General features: G+C 58.9%; 1 protein-coding gene across 1 annotated transcript; it reads left to right on the forward strand.

Annotated features, from left to right (window-relative positions):
- Nucleotides 1-7,421: 7,421 nt before the first annotated feature.
- Nucleotides 7,422-7,793, forward strand: LOC114490124 (protein C19orf12 homolog). Its single transcript, XM_028504050.2, has one exon. The coding sequence runs from the start codon at nucleotides 7,487-7,489 to the stop codon at nucleotides 7,718-7,720; it is 234 nt and encodes a 77-aa protein (XP_028359851.2). The 5' UTR covers nucleotides 7,422-7,486; the 3' UTR covers nucleotides 7,721-7,793.
- Nucleotides 7,794-14,714: the final 6,921 nt, after the last annotated feature.

Genomic DNA, 14,714 nt, shown 5'->3' on the forward strand with positions numbered 1-14,714 from the left:
GACTGAGGCACGGAGAGACCGAATGGCCTTCTGCAGGCCCCCCCAGCCAGGCCTCCCTCAGGACGGCGAGCACAAGGCGGCAGGGCCGTGAGCTGGGGACGCTCCGCCACCAGGGGACGCGGTGCGGGGCGCCACGCTGCAGGGCTTCAGTGTGCGCATGCGCCTTGTGGCTTCAGCCCTCACGGGGGAAGGTTTGCGTGACGGCCGACAGCTAACCTTCGCTGGAGTACCTGGCCTTGACCTTTCTGCCCCTCTGACCTCTTCCTGTCCGCCCAGCTCCCTGCCCCGCCCCCGCCTTCTGTCCCCGGGAGGGAGGGAGCGGCCGCTCTGTAACGCGCCACCAGGGGGCGCTGTGCGCCCAGAATCAGAGCCTCTCCCAGCCCCGAGCCCGGGACACCCCCGAGGTGGGTCAGCCTGCAGCCTTGACAGCCCCCCGGACTGCAGGAAAACGGGGGGGGCGGTGCGGCTGTCGCACCGCAGCAGGGCCGCCGATGGAGGCCGAAGGCCCTTGTCACGAGGGAGCCAGGGAAACGGAAGGAACAAGTGACCACCGAGAGTACAAAGTTTTAGGTACCAGTTTCGGGGATTGACACAGCAGCACCCCGCCCGCAGCCAGTGCCACGACTTCCTGCACTGAACTCTGCTGGAGGGGGGCGAGTCTCACGGCCCGCGTGCTCCCCCCACACACCTCATGATGCAGTACAGGGGGCGGGAGGACCCGTCCAGAGGGAACAGCTGTCTCTGTGGCCTTCACGGTGGTGGTGGTGACGATTTCACGGGTGTACACTTACCCCAGGATGAGTCGGGCTGCGTACGTTGCTAAAGGCACGCAGCGTGCGGTGCGTTGGCCCCACCTCAGGGCGGGGTTACGGATTCTCTGTAGGAGTCACCTCCCCCATTCCGGTTGAGGGTTTAGGAAAACAGAGGACTAGCCACGTCTGCACGTCCGTCTCCCCCCCAGACCCTGGCTGAACCCTGAGCACGGCCCCGTTTCCGGGGTGGCGTTGCGTGGGCACCTGCTGTGGCGGATGGAAGGCGGCCTCCTTCCACAGTGGGCATGGGGGGGACACCTGTGTTTGGGTTCATGGATGATGCCAACAAATCGAAGTGCGGCAAAAAAAAAAAAAAGAAAAGAAAAAAAAAAAGCAAGCCCTGGCTGGTGTGGCTCAGTGGACTGAGCCCTGGCTGTGAACCACAGGGCTGCCAGTTCGATTCCCAGGCAGGGCACAGGCCTGGGTTGCAGGCCAGGTCCCCAGTAGGAGACGCGTGAGAGGCAACCCCACATGGATGTGCCTCTCCCTCTCTTTCTCCCCCCCTTACTCCTCTCTAAAAATAAATAAATAAAATAAAAAAATCCTCTATATGTATATGCAGGGTCACGCGCCCCTTGACGATGGGGACCCGTCCCTGGAAGCATGTTGTCCCACAGGTTGCTCGATGTGCAAATGTCACAGAGTACTGTGGCCCCTGGGCCACACACCTGTCCAGCGGGGCAGTGTGCCGGCCGCCGCAGCAACCGCACCACTGCGGGGTATATCTGTGCATCGACCCACATCAGACCACAGAGAGGTGCAGGGACACTGCGATAGAAAAGACTCGGGGGCGGGTCACGGGCAAGGGCTCAGAGCCAGCTGGGCCCAGGGTGGTGTCCGGACGCTGGCACTCTCCCCCTGGGACCTCGGGCTCCTGTCTGAAATGGAGGTGACCTGGGCCTGCACCACAGGGGCCCTGCTGGGACTCATGGGTGTCCATGGAAGGCCCAGAAGGCTTCTGCAGGCTCCAGAGGGCTCCGGGCCAGCCCGTGTGTGTTGGGGGCTCCATGAGCCCCTCTAGAGCACAGCAGACGCCCCTCACCTGCGGGCCCCCCCCCAGAGAAGGAAAGGGCCCTCCGAGGGCTCCGAGGTGCTGCCCGCACTGTGGGGCAGGGGGGCCTAAGGAGCCCAGCCAGTGCAGGCGGCTCCTGCTGCTGTCCGTCCCCAAACAGGACAAGGGGGCGGGTTCCTGCAGCTCTTACAGGGATCTGGCATTAGCAGAGACACACACAGCAGGGATTTGGGTGTCCGCTGGGTCCCGTTGCCCACAGTCCCCGGTCCCGTTGCCCACAGTCCCCGAGCCCGTTGCATGCTCCAGGCCCCCCCAGTTCAGCTTTGTCCCGAGCGCTAGGAGGAAGCCTGCCCTTGGCCTTCACACCGCAACCCCCAAGGCCAGAGGCCCGGTGTGCGCTAGGGGACAGCTGCTTTTGGAAGTGGCTGCTCCTGTCACCAAACGCTAGTTCAGCCCTCACTTCCCAAGGCCCTGCCCTCTCTCCCTGGAGCTGTGGGACGGAGTGGGCCCCGGGCCAAGGGGCCCCGGGGCCAAAGGGGCACGGGGGCTCCGAGTGGGCTGGGGGGAGGGCGGGGTGACCTTGGGCCACCAGACTGATCCGAACAGTTCAGCGGGGCCGGCCGGCGGGGCGCGGGCCCTGCCCGGGGTCCTCCAGGGCCTGAGTGCAGTGTCACTATTAATTTGATCCTGGTGTGTGGACAGTCTGGCCCTGTGGGACGGCCGAAGGGGCCCTCTTCACTGAGGAGCAGGCGGGCATGAGTTCTGTCTGCACTTGGTCACTGCTGGGAGCAGAAGGGCCTGGAGCCCAGGAGCTGTTTGGGGGATCTAGGACACCTGGGAGTCACAGCAGGGACGGGCACTGAGCCGGGGGTGCCCCCCAGCTCTCAAGGCAGCGCGGGGAGTTCTGGAAACGTGATTGTGGAGACATGAAGATACACAGAACAGGTTTCAAACACACACGATTCTCTCCCAAGACTGGGAAGATGCTTGTACTGCGTCGGCCAAAAAGTCTGTTATGTTTTTTCCCATACGATGGCTCTAGTAAGCGCTTAGCTGTCTTTAACTCATTCAAAGCAATTTTGCTAGGCTGTGTTGTGACAGCTGTCATATCAACCTACATTAAAAAAAAAAAAAGCTTATCAGGACTTCCAGCCAAGGTGGAGGCATAGGTAGACACACTGTGCCTCCTCGCACAACCAAGATAGGGACAACAATTTAGAATCAGAATAACAACCAGAACTGATAGAAAACTGAACTGTATGGAAGTTGGACAACCAAAGAATTAAAATAGACCCGTTCATCCAGACCGGTAGGAGGGGCGGAGCCGGACAGCCAGGTATAGGTCGGGGCAAGAAGAGCAGAGAGCGATGGGACCAGCCACGTAAGGCATCCAGGACACGCAAGACCACAGCAGGGGGACCCTGACCGCACAAGCGGCAGCTGGCAGACCCTGACTGAGGGGTGGCAACCGGCAGACCCAGCAAGGCGGTGATTGTGAAGCAAGGTACTGTGCACAACCCAGGATTCCAGCGCCTGGGAAATAGAGCCTTGGGACACTGATTGAGGACAACTGTGGAGGTTGAAGCAAGGGAGGGACTCCCAGCCTCACAGGAGAGGTCCTTGGAGGGTCCCACAGTGTGCACAGGCACACCCACATGGGAATTGACACCAGAGGGACACAGTTTGCTTAGCGGAAGCAGTGGAAGGGACTGAGGTCCAACAAAGAGCAGAGCCGGTGCCACTGTTCCCTCTCGGACCCTGCCCCCACATACAGAGTCACAACCCAGTGACTGGGGTGCCCCACCCTGGTGAACACCTAAGGCTCTGCCCCGCACATGTAACAGGTGAGAATAGACCAAAGGGGGGGGTGGCTCAAACAGAACTGAAAGCCCCACAATCGGTACTTTTAAGAGACCAAGAGATAGCCAACCTATCAGATGCACGGTTCAAAGCACTGGTGATCAGGATGCTCACAGAACTGGTTGAATTTGGTCACAAATTAGATGAACAAATGCAGGCTACAATAAGAGAAATGAAAGAAAATGCACAGGGAACCAATAGTGATGGGAAGGAAACTGGGACTTAAATAAATGGAGTGGATCAGAAGGAAGAAAAAAACAACCAAACACAAAAGAATAGAGAAATAAGAATTCAAAAAAATGAGGAGAAGCTTAGGAACCTCCAGAACATCTTTAAACGTTCCAACATCTGAATTATAGGGGTACCGGAAGGAGAAGAGGAAGAGCAACAAGTGGAAAACTTATTTGAACAAATAATACAGGAGAACTTCCCCAATCTGGCAAAGGAAATAGACTTCCAGGAAGTCCAGGAAGCTCAGAGAGCCCCAAAGAAGTTGGACCCAAGGAGGAACACACCAAGGCACATCATCATTACATTAGCCAAGGTAAAAATGAAGGAGAGAATCCTAGAAGCAGCAAGAGATAAGGAGACAGTTACCTACAAAGGAGTTCCCATCAGACTGTCAGCTGATTTCTCAAAAGAGACCTTGCAGGCAAGAAGGGGCTGGAAAGAAGTATTCCAAGTCATGAAAGACAAGGACCTATATCCCAGATGACTCTATCCAGCAAAGCTTTCATTTAGAATGGAAGGGCAGATAAAGTGCTTCTCAGATAAGGTGAAGTTAATGAAGTTCATCATCACCAAGCCCTTATTATATGAAATGTTAAAGGGACTTATCTAGGAAAAAGAAGATAAGAAACACATATAGGAAAATGACAGCAAACTCACAATCACTAACCACCACACCTAAAACAAAAACAAAAAAACTAAGCAAACAACTAGAACAGGAGCAGAACCACAGAAATGGAGATCACATGGAGGGTTAGCAACAGGGGAGTGGGAGGAGGAGAAGGGGGAAAGGTGTGGAGAATAAGCAGCATAGATGGCAGGGAGAAAACAGGGGGAGGGTAAGAATAGTATGGGAAATGTAGAGGCCAAAGAACTTAAAAGTATGACAGATAAACATAAACTAAAGGAGGGGGAATGTGAGTGGGAGGGGTGTGCAGGGTGCAGGGGAATGAAGAGGGGTAATGGGACAACTGTAATAGCATAATCAATAAAATATCTTTGAAAAAGAAGAAAAAAATAAAATAAAATCTTTTTTTTAAAAGCTTATCAAAATCGGTGAATTTTTGTGTAGCTGTTTTATTATTGAACTCAGAAGAACACAAGCGATATTTTCTGCATGTTCTGCTTTATTATTTCAGGAATGGTGAAAACACAAATAAAATGCAAAAAGAATTTGTGCGGCGTATGGACAAGGAGGTGTGACTGCTTGAAAGTGTTAAAAGTGGCTTGCCATGTTTCTTGGTACCATTGACAATTGAGCCAAATAATTTTTTGCTGTGAGGCTGTCCCACGCATTGGAAGATGTTTCGCAAGAACATGCCCTCCGCTCACAAGCCAAGAACAGGAAATAGCCGGCGTATTAAAAATATCCAAAACAATAATGATATTGTTGAAAATGAAAAATGTGTCTTTTATTTTATGGGATTTAAGTAACCTACTTTTTGGCCAACACAATACACTGGACACCCACGTGGACTGTCCTTGGCCAAACACCCTCATCCAACCAGAAGGCACAGACCAATGGAGTCGACCCCCATCGTCCCCACGGGCCCCCTGGGTAATGTTTGCAGGGGTCAGCCCTGAATGCAGGGGCCGGGGCAGCGGGAAGGGGCGTGGCCCCAGCCTTGGCTCCAGCTGAAGCAGGAAGAGGCTCCTCTGAAGGTGTCCAGGTGAGGCACTCCAACCACATGACCATGACCGTGAGTCCACCTGTCCCTGCCCTGCCCTGGCCCCACCTGCCCTTTCCTGCCAAGCTCCCATTTCCCCGAAGTCAGGGATAGCGGGACCCAGGTTCCTAAGCCTATAGAATTGCTCCGTCATCGTTGTTCCAAAGGTCAGTCCTACCCACAGGTACATTAGACTCTGGGATGGTCTAATTTCTCTTATTCTGTGGCTGCCCCATCATTCTGCCTCATCCGTCCCGTGAGTAGAGGTGGGGTTGCCTCTCCAGGGGTGGATTTGGAGGCTAGGGGTGGGGGTCAGCGGCAGGATGCTGACCCAGAGCCACCACGTCCAAGGGTCTGAGGGGTCCCCGCTCCCAGGCACCTGGCAGCGTTCCCCTCACCCCTCCAGAACCCAGCCCGGGGCGGGGGGGACCACCCCACAGGCCGGGACCCGACACCCTGCTTGGGGTCCCAGTGCCAGCTGGGCGGGTGTGAGGCCTGTGTCTCAGTGGCCGAGTCCCGTGTCTCCCCTCTTGGGCTTGTCCGGAGCCCAGATGCCCTGTCTGGGAGAGGCCAGGAGGACATCTCCCAAGAGGACACTGGCTGGGACACCCCACACTCGGCCAGGCCTTGCCTCACTTGCACTGAACTCGGGCAGGTCCCTCCCTATCCCCAGGCAGAGGTCACTGGAAAGCACGGAAGAGTCTCCATCCGCCCGCTGCTTCTGTTTGCCCATGAACTGGCCGCAGCCCTGCTTTCTCGGTGACAGAGAAGGTGTCACATGACTGGGCGCTGTCCCTCACGCGCACAGGGGAGCTACGGTGCTCTCCCGAAAATGAGGACCCGTCCCCCAAACTCTGGGGAGAGTCGCCTTTGGGTGGCAACACTCTGACACTCTCCAAACTCTCCCCAGAAGGGCTTCCTCCCAGGCCGCCAAGATGCCCGTCGCCGTGGAGGACGTCATGAGGCTGCTGTGCTCCATTTCAAAGGAGAAGAAAATGAGAGTGACCATCACTCACTCACTGAGGGGTGTCATGGTCGCCGGTGTAATGACCGCCATTGGTGGCTTGTTAGGTGGCCCCCCAGGACTAGCTCTTGGTAAGTGCCAGTGCATCACAGGGGCAGCCGGCCCGGGGGCTGTGGGACAAAGGCCTCAGGGCCCCAGAGCCCTCAGAGCAGGCTGCCTCCTGTGTGAGGAGGGGTGGCGTTGAGGTCGCCTCTGAGACACGGTCTCTGTTACAAACCGCGTCCTGGGAAACACCGGCCGCTGTGTCCGAGTCTCTGACCTGCAGGTGTCTGGAAATGGCCCCCGTGTCCTGCAGACCCGGAGGACGCTCTGCCCAGGGATGTGTCCTGCAGACTGAGGCCTCAGGGTGTCCCTGGGTGGCCCCTCCCCCGTCATCATCATCACAGGTCCCCTCAGGAGGGGCACCCATAGGGGCACGAGCTGTCAGTTCACACATGAGCTGTTCAGAGAGGGCGTCCCCGCTCCCAGCCAAACTGCCCCGGGCAGGAGAAGCTGCCAACCACCGCCCACAGCGTCACCTGCCCCCCTTTCCCCCCCTGCTCCCATGTGGGAACCAGGACCTGCCAGGGGATGAAGTTGGGCCGATGTCCCCTGGTCCCTGGGAGGGAGGTGACCTTGCTTCCTCTGGACTAGGGACAGGGAGATTCCCCAGGGGCCCAGCCCCGGTCTGTCACTCAAACCCTGAACTGTGACCAGAGCAACCAGCGGTGACCAGCACGGAGGTGGGGCTGAGCCTTCTGTGACCACCCACTCCTCAATGTGCCCCGCTCATCTTAATGGGGACCAGTTCTCAGTGAGCTCAAGGCCACCGTTTACATGTAGGCACAACTCATTGAATTTTCCTTGTCTTCCAGGGGGTGCCCTAGGGGGGCTCTTAGCGGGGATGACGAGTGAGGAGTTCCAGCCTGTCCCTCAGATCCTAATGGAGCTGACGCCCACTGAGCAGGAGAAGCTGTACAATCAGTTCATGGCCATCGTCAGGGGCCTGGATGGGACAGATGCTGTGACGCTGACCAAGCTGGTCATGGGCAGAGTGGACCTGAAGGAAAAGCTCATTAACATGGTGGCGGGCTTCCTCACCGAGGAGCTCAAGGCCAAGGTGCAGTACGGCTATTAACCCCCGGGGCACCACAGGGTGTCACAGGAGGTCCCTGGGGGCTGGGGTACCCCACCCCACCAGAGGTGTGGGATCCTGGTTGGACATCGAGGGGGAGGGGGTTGTGAGGCAAGGCCGAGAAAGGTAGTTGTCTGAGCCCACCCTCCTGCCGTGGGGTCGGCAGGGAGGTGCCGGTGGGCAGCCGCTCATCTGTGAAGGTGACCTCTGACCGAGGCCCGTGTGGTAGGGCTGGGCACACCCCCAGGCCCCGGGTCCCAGGACCTGGCAGCTGGCCCCACTGGAACACTGGGGACCCCCTGAATGAGCCCCTCCCCCAGTCTCGTCCAAGGGGCCTCTGGGAGGGAAATGCCCAGGGCACCCAGCCCCTCTCCCACCCGCCGGGTCCCATCCGGTGCTGCTTTTCCGGGTCGCTGCTTGCAGCAGAAGGTGCCACTGCTCTCCCTAAAGGCGTCGGGTCACTGGCCACCTCTGAGAAGTGGGCACCCGAACGTCCCCACACATTGGGCACCCCCACACCGAGAAGCACACTGGCACTGTCCCCAGATGGGACGCACTTGCTGCACGATCTCTCTCCCCCTCACTCCTGGTCAGTGTCCCTAACACCGGGAGCCGTCCCCTCCCAACTATAGGTTGCTAAGGGGACTGCATGCAGCTGGTGTCTCCTGTCCCCGCCTGACCCCCGCCTGAGCCTCGCCTTTCCTGGCTGATTGGCTGCCACTTGCCTTGAGCTGCCAGCGAGTGCGCACCGCCCCAGCCTCCCTGGGACTGTGGGAGGCGCACGGAGGTGGGCGAGAGACCCTCCAGCCGGGCCAACCCTATTCACAGAAAGGAAAACTTAAGGGAAGAGGGAGCCCCGTCTCTGGGAGACCTTGGCCTCCAGCTCCTTGGCCAGGGCCCACCCCCTGATTCTGAAATTGCAGGGACCGGGGCCTCCAAAGCAAAGGCCTTGCACAATCATTGCCTGTGAACTGGCCGCAGCCCTGCTTTCTCGGTGCCAGAGAACGTGTCACATGCCTGGGTGCTGTCCCTCACGCGCACAGGGGAGCTACGGTGCTCTCCCAGATATGAGGACTGGTCCCCAAAACTCTAGGTAGAGTCAGCGTTGGGTGGAAACACTCTGATACCCTTGAAACTCTCCCCTGAAAGGTTTCCTTCGAGGCCCCCCGAGACGCCGGTCTCGGTGGAAGACGCCATGAGGCTGCTGAGCTCCAAACCAGGGGAGGAGAAAACAAGGCTGCGCAGGTTCCTGCTGATGATCGGCCCCTAGATTCCGGTAGCCGTGGCCAGGATGGGAGGACCCCCAGGACTAAGCGTCGGTAAGTGGCAGTGCGGCTTGGGGACAGCCAGCCGGGGGGCTGGGGGACACAGGCCTCAGGTGCACAGAGTCCTGGGAGCAGGCTGTGTCCTGAGTGAGGTCGCATTGGCGTTGAGGTCGCCTCTGTGATACCATCTTTGATACAGGACAGAAATCCCGTATGCTCCTGTTTCACCCCCCCCCCCCCCCCAATGCTCATGACCAGGTGACAGGCACAGCTGTCACAGCTGGAAGGAAGCCAGCGCTGTCCCCTTACAAGGCCCTAGTCCCCGGACTTGGCTTTGTGGGGTGACCAGCTTTCGCATCACTGACCCTCTCCTGTCCCGGGGTCCCGCTCACGACAGATACTACGTGGCATTTGATAGCACATGTCCTTGGTCCCCTGGCCTGGGACCGTCCCTCAGACCTGGCTGGTGTTCCCGGCCGTGAGAGGGTGGCGGGGTGGCCGCCGGGTGCTCTGTGGACCCGCTGCGCCCAGGTGTAGCTGCTGCCTCCCTGCTGACAACGGGGGCTACCGGCCATGGGCAGCACCCCCCAGAGGGGAGCTCCCCACCCACAGCTCCGCGTCAGGGGCACCGACCTTCCCGGCACCTTGAGTGATGTTCACCTCGTCACCCGGTCAGGGCGTGTCCCCAGCATGACGTCGATGCCTCGTCCCCTGCGCGCTGCTCTCTCAGAGAGAGTCACTGCGTCCAGCTGGGCTGCCCGTGCCAAGGACATCCTTTCTGAACAGGGCCCGACTCACTGAGCCTTCCTTGTCTTCCAGGCGGCACCCTCAGGAGGCTCCCAAGGTCCCAGATGACCAAGGAGAAGAGGCAGCTGATGCCCCGAATCCCGAAGAAGACATGCACGAGGCCATGGGAGCTGGTCCGCAGGGTGTAAGTGGTTTCCTGTAACCTGGGTTCCCTTTAGCCGAGGAGCTGCCCAAGGTCCCCAGTAGCCACCAGAGACGTCCCCGGCAGCTGGCGGACGTGCTGGGGGACGTCTTCCACAGGGAGCCCAAGGGAAGGGCACAAGTAGCCCCTCGGCACCAGGGTCCCCAGGAGCGGCGGGGGCTGGGGTGCCCACAGAGCCGGGTGTCACCTTAAACTGCCACGCCCACCCTTTTTCCCCTCACGGCACACGCAAGCAAAGCACTGAAATTCTGAATCACACCAGAACGTGAATTGCGCTTTTGGCTGATCTGATGAGCAAAATTGGTATAATTTTGATTCATTCACACCAGACGTCCACTGTTGTGTCGTCTGTGGGCACTTCTCATTAGACCACCTAAGGGAAAAGAGGTCAGTGGCCCTGACTAACAACAGGTCAGGTGTCACATGTTAAAACTTCTCACGGGGCCGTGGCTGACCTGGCCGCCTTCCACAGCGGGGAGCCTGCTGTGGGGGAGGCTGGGCTGTGCGGGAGCCTGGTCCGGACACAACCGATGCGGGCGGCCTGTGGTGTGTCTGCCTGGGCCTGTTGTCTGAGCCCACCCTCCTGCTGTGGGGTGAAGGGAGGTGGCAGTGGGCAGCCACTCATCTGCGAAGGTGACCTCTGACCCAGGCATATGTGGCAGGGCTGGGCACACCCCAGGCCCGGGGTCCCTGGACTTGGCAGCCGGCCCCACTGGAACCATGGGGACCCCCTGAGTGAGCCCCTCCCCCAGTCTCGTCCAAGGGGCCTCTGGGAGGGAAATGCCCAGGGCACCCAGCCCCTCTCCCACCTGCCGGGTCCCACCTGGTGCTGCTTTTCCGGGTCGCTGCTTGTAGCAGAAGGTGCCACTGCTCTCCCTAAAGGCGTCGGGTCCCAGGCCACCTCTGAGAAGTGGGCACCCGAACGTCCCCCCACACTGGGCACCCCCCCACCTAGAACCACGCCGGCACTGTCCCCGGATGGGACACACTTCCTGCACAGTCTCTCTCCCCCTCACTCCTGGTCAGCGTCCCTAACACCGGGAGTCGTCCCCTCTGAGGGGTGGGGGTGACGGGGACGGGACGGCACCACGTTGGTGACCTCTTTGAAGAGGCAATCATTTTTAGAGAGGGGGGAGGGCCAGAGAAAGAGGAAGAGAACCGTCGACGTGAGAGAGAAACCTCCACCTGTCGCCTCTCACACGTGTCCCGGATGGAGGCTGAGCCCTCACCCCGGGCACCGACCCTGTCCAGGACCCGGACCGGTGGCCTCCGGGTCCGGGGCACCCCCCTGACGCCTGCCCCCCCACACACACAGGGTCTTCGGGGCCCACCCCTCACAGTGCAGTTGCTGGTACGAAGTGGCAGCACACCTAAGGCTGTAGTTGCACCTGGTCCAGGCCCCTCCCCGGCGGCAGGGCTGCCCCTGTGTCTCCCAGGACAGGGCGCGGCCTCTCGGGGCCCGACACCCAGAAGCCAGCCTTGGTCCTGCTGTGACTCAGGCCACAGTGTGGGGAGGAGCGTGGGGCTGCAGGTCCACCCCTCTGTCGGAGCGTGGACGAGCTCCTGGGTCCCGGCCACTCTCTGGACACGCGGTTCTGCCTGGAGACCCAGGGGTGCGTGGGACGTGGAAACCAGGGGAGGGGCGTCTGTGGGCCGCCGCTGACGTGGGTGCAGTCCCAACGGCACTCGATGGAGGCTCCCACTGGGTGTTGGTGGGGGTGACGCCGCGGCCCACGGCTGCATGTGGCCTCTGTGACTGCGACACCCGGCACTCCCCAGGGTGCCGGGCTCTGCACCTGCTCTGCCGGGGGCGGGCAGGCCGGGTGGACGCGAGATTCCACAGCCAAGCCTCAGGAATGGGGGCAGGGCCGGGGCCCCTCACCTGCCCAGGAAAGCTCCGCCCACCTCCCCTGGCCAGCCTGCCGGCAAATCCCACTCTTCCTCACTCGCAGACCCTCTCCCAGGCCCCACACCACACGTGGAACTCGCGGGGTCGACAGGAAGGTGCTAGATTTCCCTCCAAACGCCCATCTGCTGGCCATTCACCCACTTCCCCCTGAGTCCGGGCCACCTGGGGAGCCCCAGGCCAACCCAGCGTGTATCTCCCGAAATGGGCTCCCAGACGCTTACCTCTCTCCATTACCGTTTCCCTTCCCAACCAAAGAGGTGGGGAAGTCACGCTGCCTGGCGTCCGACTGTCCTGCACGGCCGTGGCGGTCAGACGGCCTCGTACCGAAATGAAAACAGGCGTGTAGCCGCACGGAACACGCCAGAGAGCCCGGAAGTAAACCCACGCCGCGATTTCTTTCTACACCGGACGGGGACACGGGAGCACACGGTGGGGGGACGACGGCCTGTCCCTCCCACGGGAGAGCCAGAGGACTGGGCAGAAGCGCTCCGCACAGAGACACCAGGAGAAAGGCCTCCTGCACACGATCACGGTGTGCGGCGGGCTGCTGGGGCGGGGGCCAGGGGACTGAAGGCAATGCACAAAAATACAGTAAAGACTACGGTAAAAAACAAAGAAGGGAACTAGACCACCTTCTCACACCATCTACAAGAACAAACTCAGCATGGATTAAAGACTTCAGTGTAAATCTCAAAACCATGGGAACCCTAGAAACAGCCAGAGGCAGTAGCCCCTCGACTGTTCATTGTGGCAATAGCTTCTTCTGTTGTAATTCCACGGGCACGGGAGGCCAGAGAGCAAGTGATGACCCTAAAACGCGTTTGCATGACTGAATGAAAACACACTCACCAGTGACACTCCTGATGAGGAGTTAATGCCCAAAATGCATAAAGAACTTGCACAACTCAACACCAAACAACAACAGTCCAATTAAAAACTGGGCAAAGAGCCCTGACTGGCATAGCTCAGTGGATTGAGTGTGGGCTGCGAACCAAAGTGTCGCAGGTTCAATTCCCAGTCAGGGTACATTCCTGGGTTGCAGGCCATGGCCTCCAGCAACCGCACATGGATGTTTCTCTCTCTCTCTCTTTCTCCCACCCTTCCCTCTCTAAACATAAATAAATAAAATCCTTTAAAAAAAAACTGGGCAAAGGACCCCAACAGGCACTTCCCCAAACAGGATACGCAGAGGCCAACAGACACGTGAAAAGACGCTCAGCGTCAGGAATCATCAGAGAGATGCAGGCTAAAACCTCAGTGAGGTATCGCCCCACATCTGTCAGAGTGGCCACAAACCCACACACAACAGGTTCCCGTGGGGACACGGAGCAGGGGACCCTGGTGCTGCTGGTGGGACGCAGACGGTGCAGCCGCCGTGGGGAACAGTATGGAGGTTCCTGAAAACATAACAACGCTACTGCCTCCTGACCCAGCACCCCCTTCTGGGATTTACCTGAAGAAACCGAACCCCAGCTGGACAGGACAGAAGCACCCCGTGCTCGCTGCAGCGAGCCCACTAGAGTGGCCGAGGCTGGACGCAGCCCTGGTGCCCGGCGGCAGCCGAGCGGCTGGAGGAGCTGTGGTGCGCTCCCGCGGCGGAATGCGCTCAGCCCCAAGGACGGAAGGAGCTCTCACCCCTTGTGACAGTGGGGATGGGCCCCCCCAGACAGGGGTCTGCTGGGTGGGACACCCCAGTCACTCACGGGGGAGCTGGCGGTGGGCTGGGGGGAAACGAGGAGAGATTCGGCAAAAAAGAAACCAACAAACAAACCAAACACTGGTGGAGAGCCCACAGCGGGGCGAGGACCGGAGGGAGCGCGGAGGTCGGGGCGGGAGAAGAGGTGGGGGGGGGGGGCAAACGGTGCAGGGAGGAGACCTGACTCTGGGCGGTGGGCACAGGCTGCCACGTGCAGGTGACGTGCCGGTTCGGCCGAAAATCTCTCCAGAGTTTGCCTTAAATAAAAGACACATTTTCCGTGTTCACCAGTCACGTGGTCGATTTGGGTGTTCTGAGTGCGTCGGCTCTCTCCCTCGTGCTATGACGCTGAGTGCTCCCAGGTAACAACTGGATTTGGTCGCTATCAGCTCCAGCTGGTCCGCCCGGCCGTGGGGCACCGTCCAGCGAGAAACGTCCAGCACGGACCTTCACATCCACCTCTGACACGTGCCATCGGTCACAGCGCCTTCTCTCCACGCACTGCACACGACTTTTCTTGTTTCACTTGCGTGTTGACCTTTCTTGAGAAAATAAAGCACAAGATCCCGAAAATGTTGCTTACTCTCTTCCTTCTTCAGTATAAAAAGGGCTGTGCAGAAATGCACCAGTTTACGTTGTTTCAGAGGCACGGGGACATGGCGGCTGTCACGGTGCGTCTCGCAAAGCTGTTTCTGACGATCAGCAAGCGCTGCCGGAGCCACCGTTCGGGAAACGCCCAAGGGACCTTCTGGCCAACCCGGTGTAACAGAATTGTCCACCTGCAACCTTTATAATTTTTTTTGTTTTAAAATGTTTTATTTATTTATTTTTAGAGAGGGAAGGGAGGGAGAAAGAGAGAGAGAGAGAGGAACGTCCATGTGCGGTTGCTGGGAGTCATGGCCTGCAGCCCAGGCATGTGCCCTGACTGGGAATCGAACCTGCGACACTTGGTTTGCAGCCTGTGCTCAATCCACTGAGCTGGGCCAGCCAGGGCAACCTTTATAATTTTATTAACCAAATTCACCCTACTCAACTCAATAAAAAATAAATTAAAAACATTTAAAAGTATGTCCCAGTCATCTCTTTGAAACTGATGCCTTTCTTGTGTGTTAACAACACGCCCAGGGAGACCTGCGGGGGCCTGCAGACCCCCGCCTTTGCGAGGCTCCCCCCCAGGA

Source organism: Phyllostomus discolor, chromosome 12 (assembly GCF_004126475.2).
Source record: "Phyllostomus discolor isolate MPI-MPIP mPhyDis1 chromosome 12, mPhyDis1.pri.v3, whole genome shotgun sequence".
Lineage (NCBI taxonomy): Eukaryota > Metazoa > Chordata > Mammalia > Chiroptera > Phyllostomidae > Phyllostomus > Phyllostomus discolor.

Coding starts and splice junctions, on each gene's coding strand:
- LOC114490124 (XM_028504050.2), top strand. CDS start 7,487: ATGACGAGTGAGGAGTTCCAGCCTGTCCCTCAGATCCTAATGGAGCTG.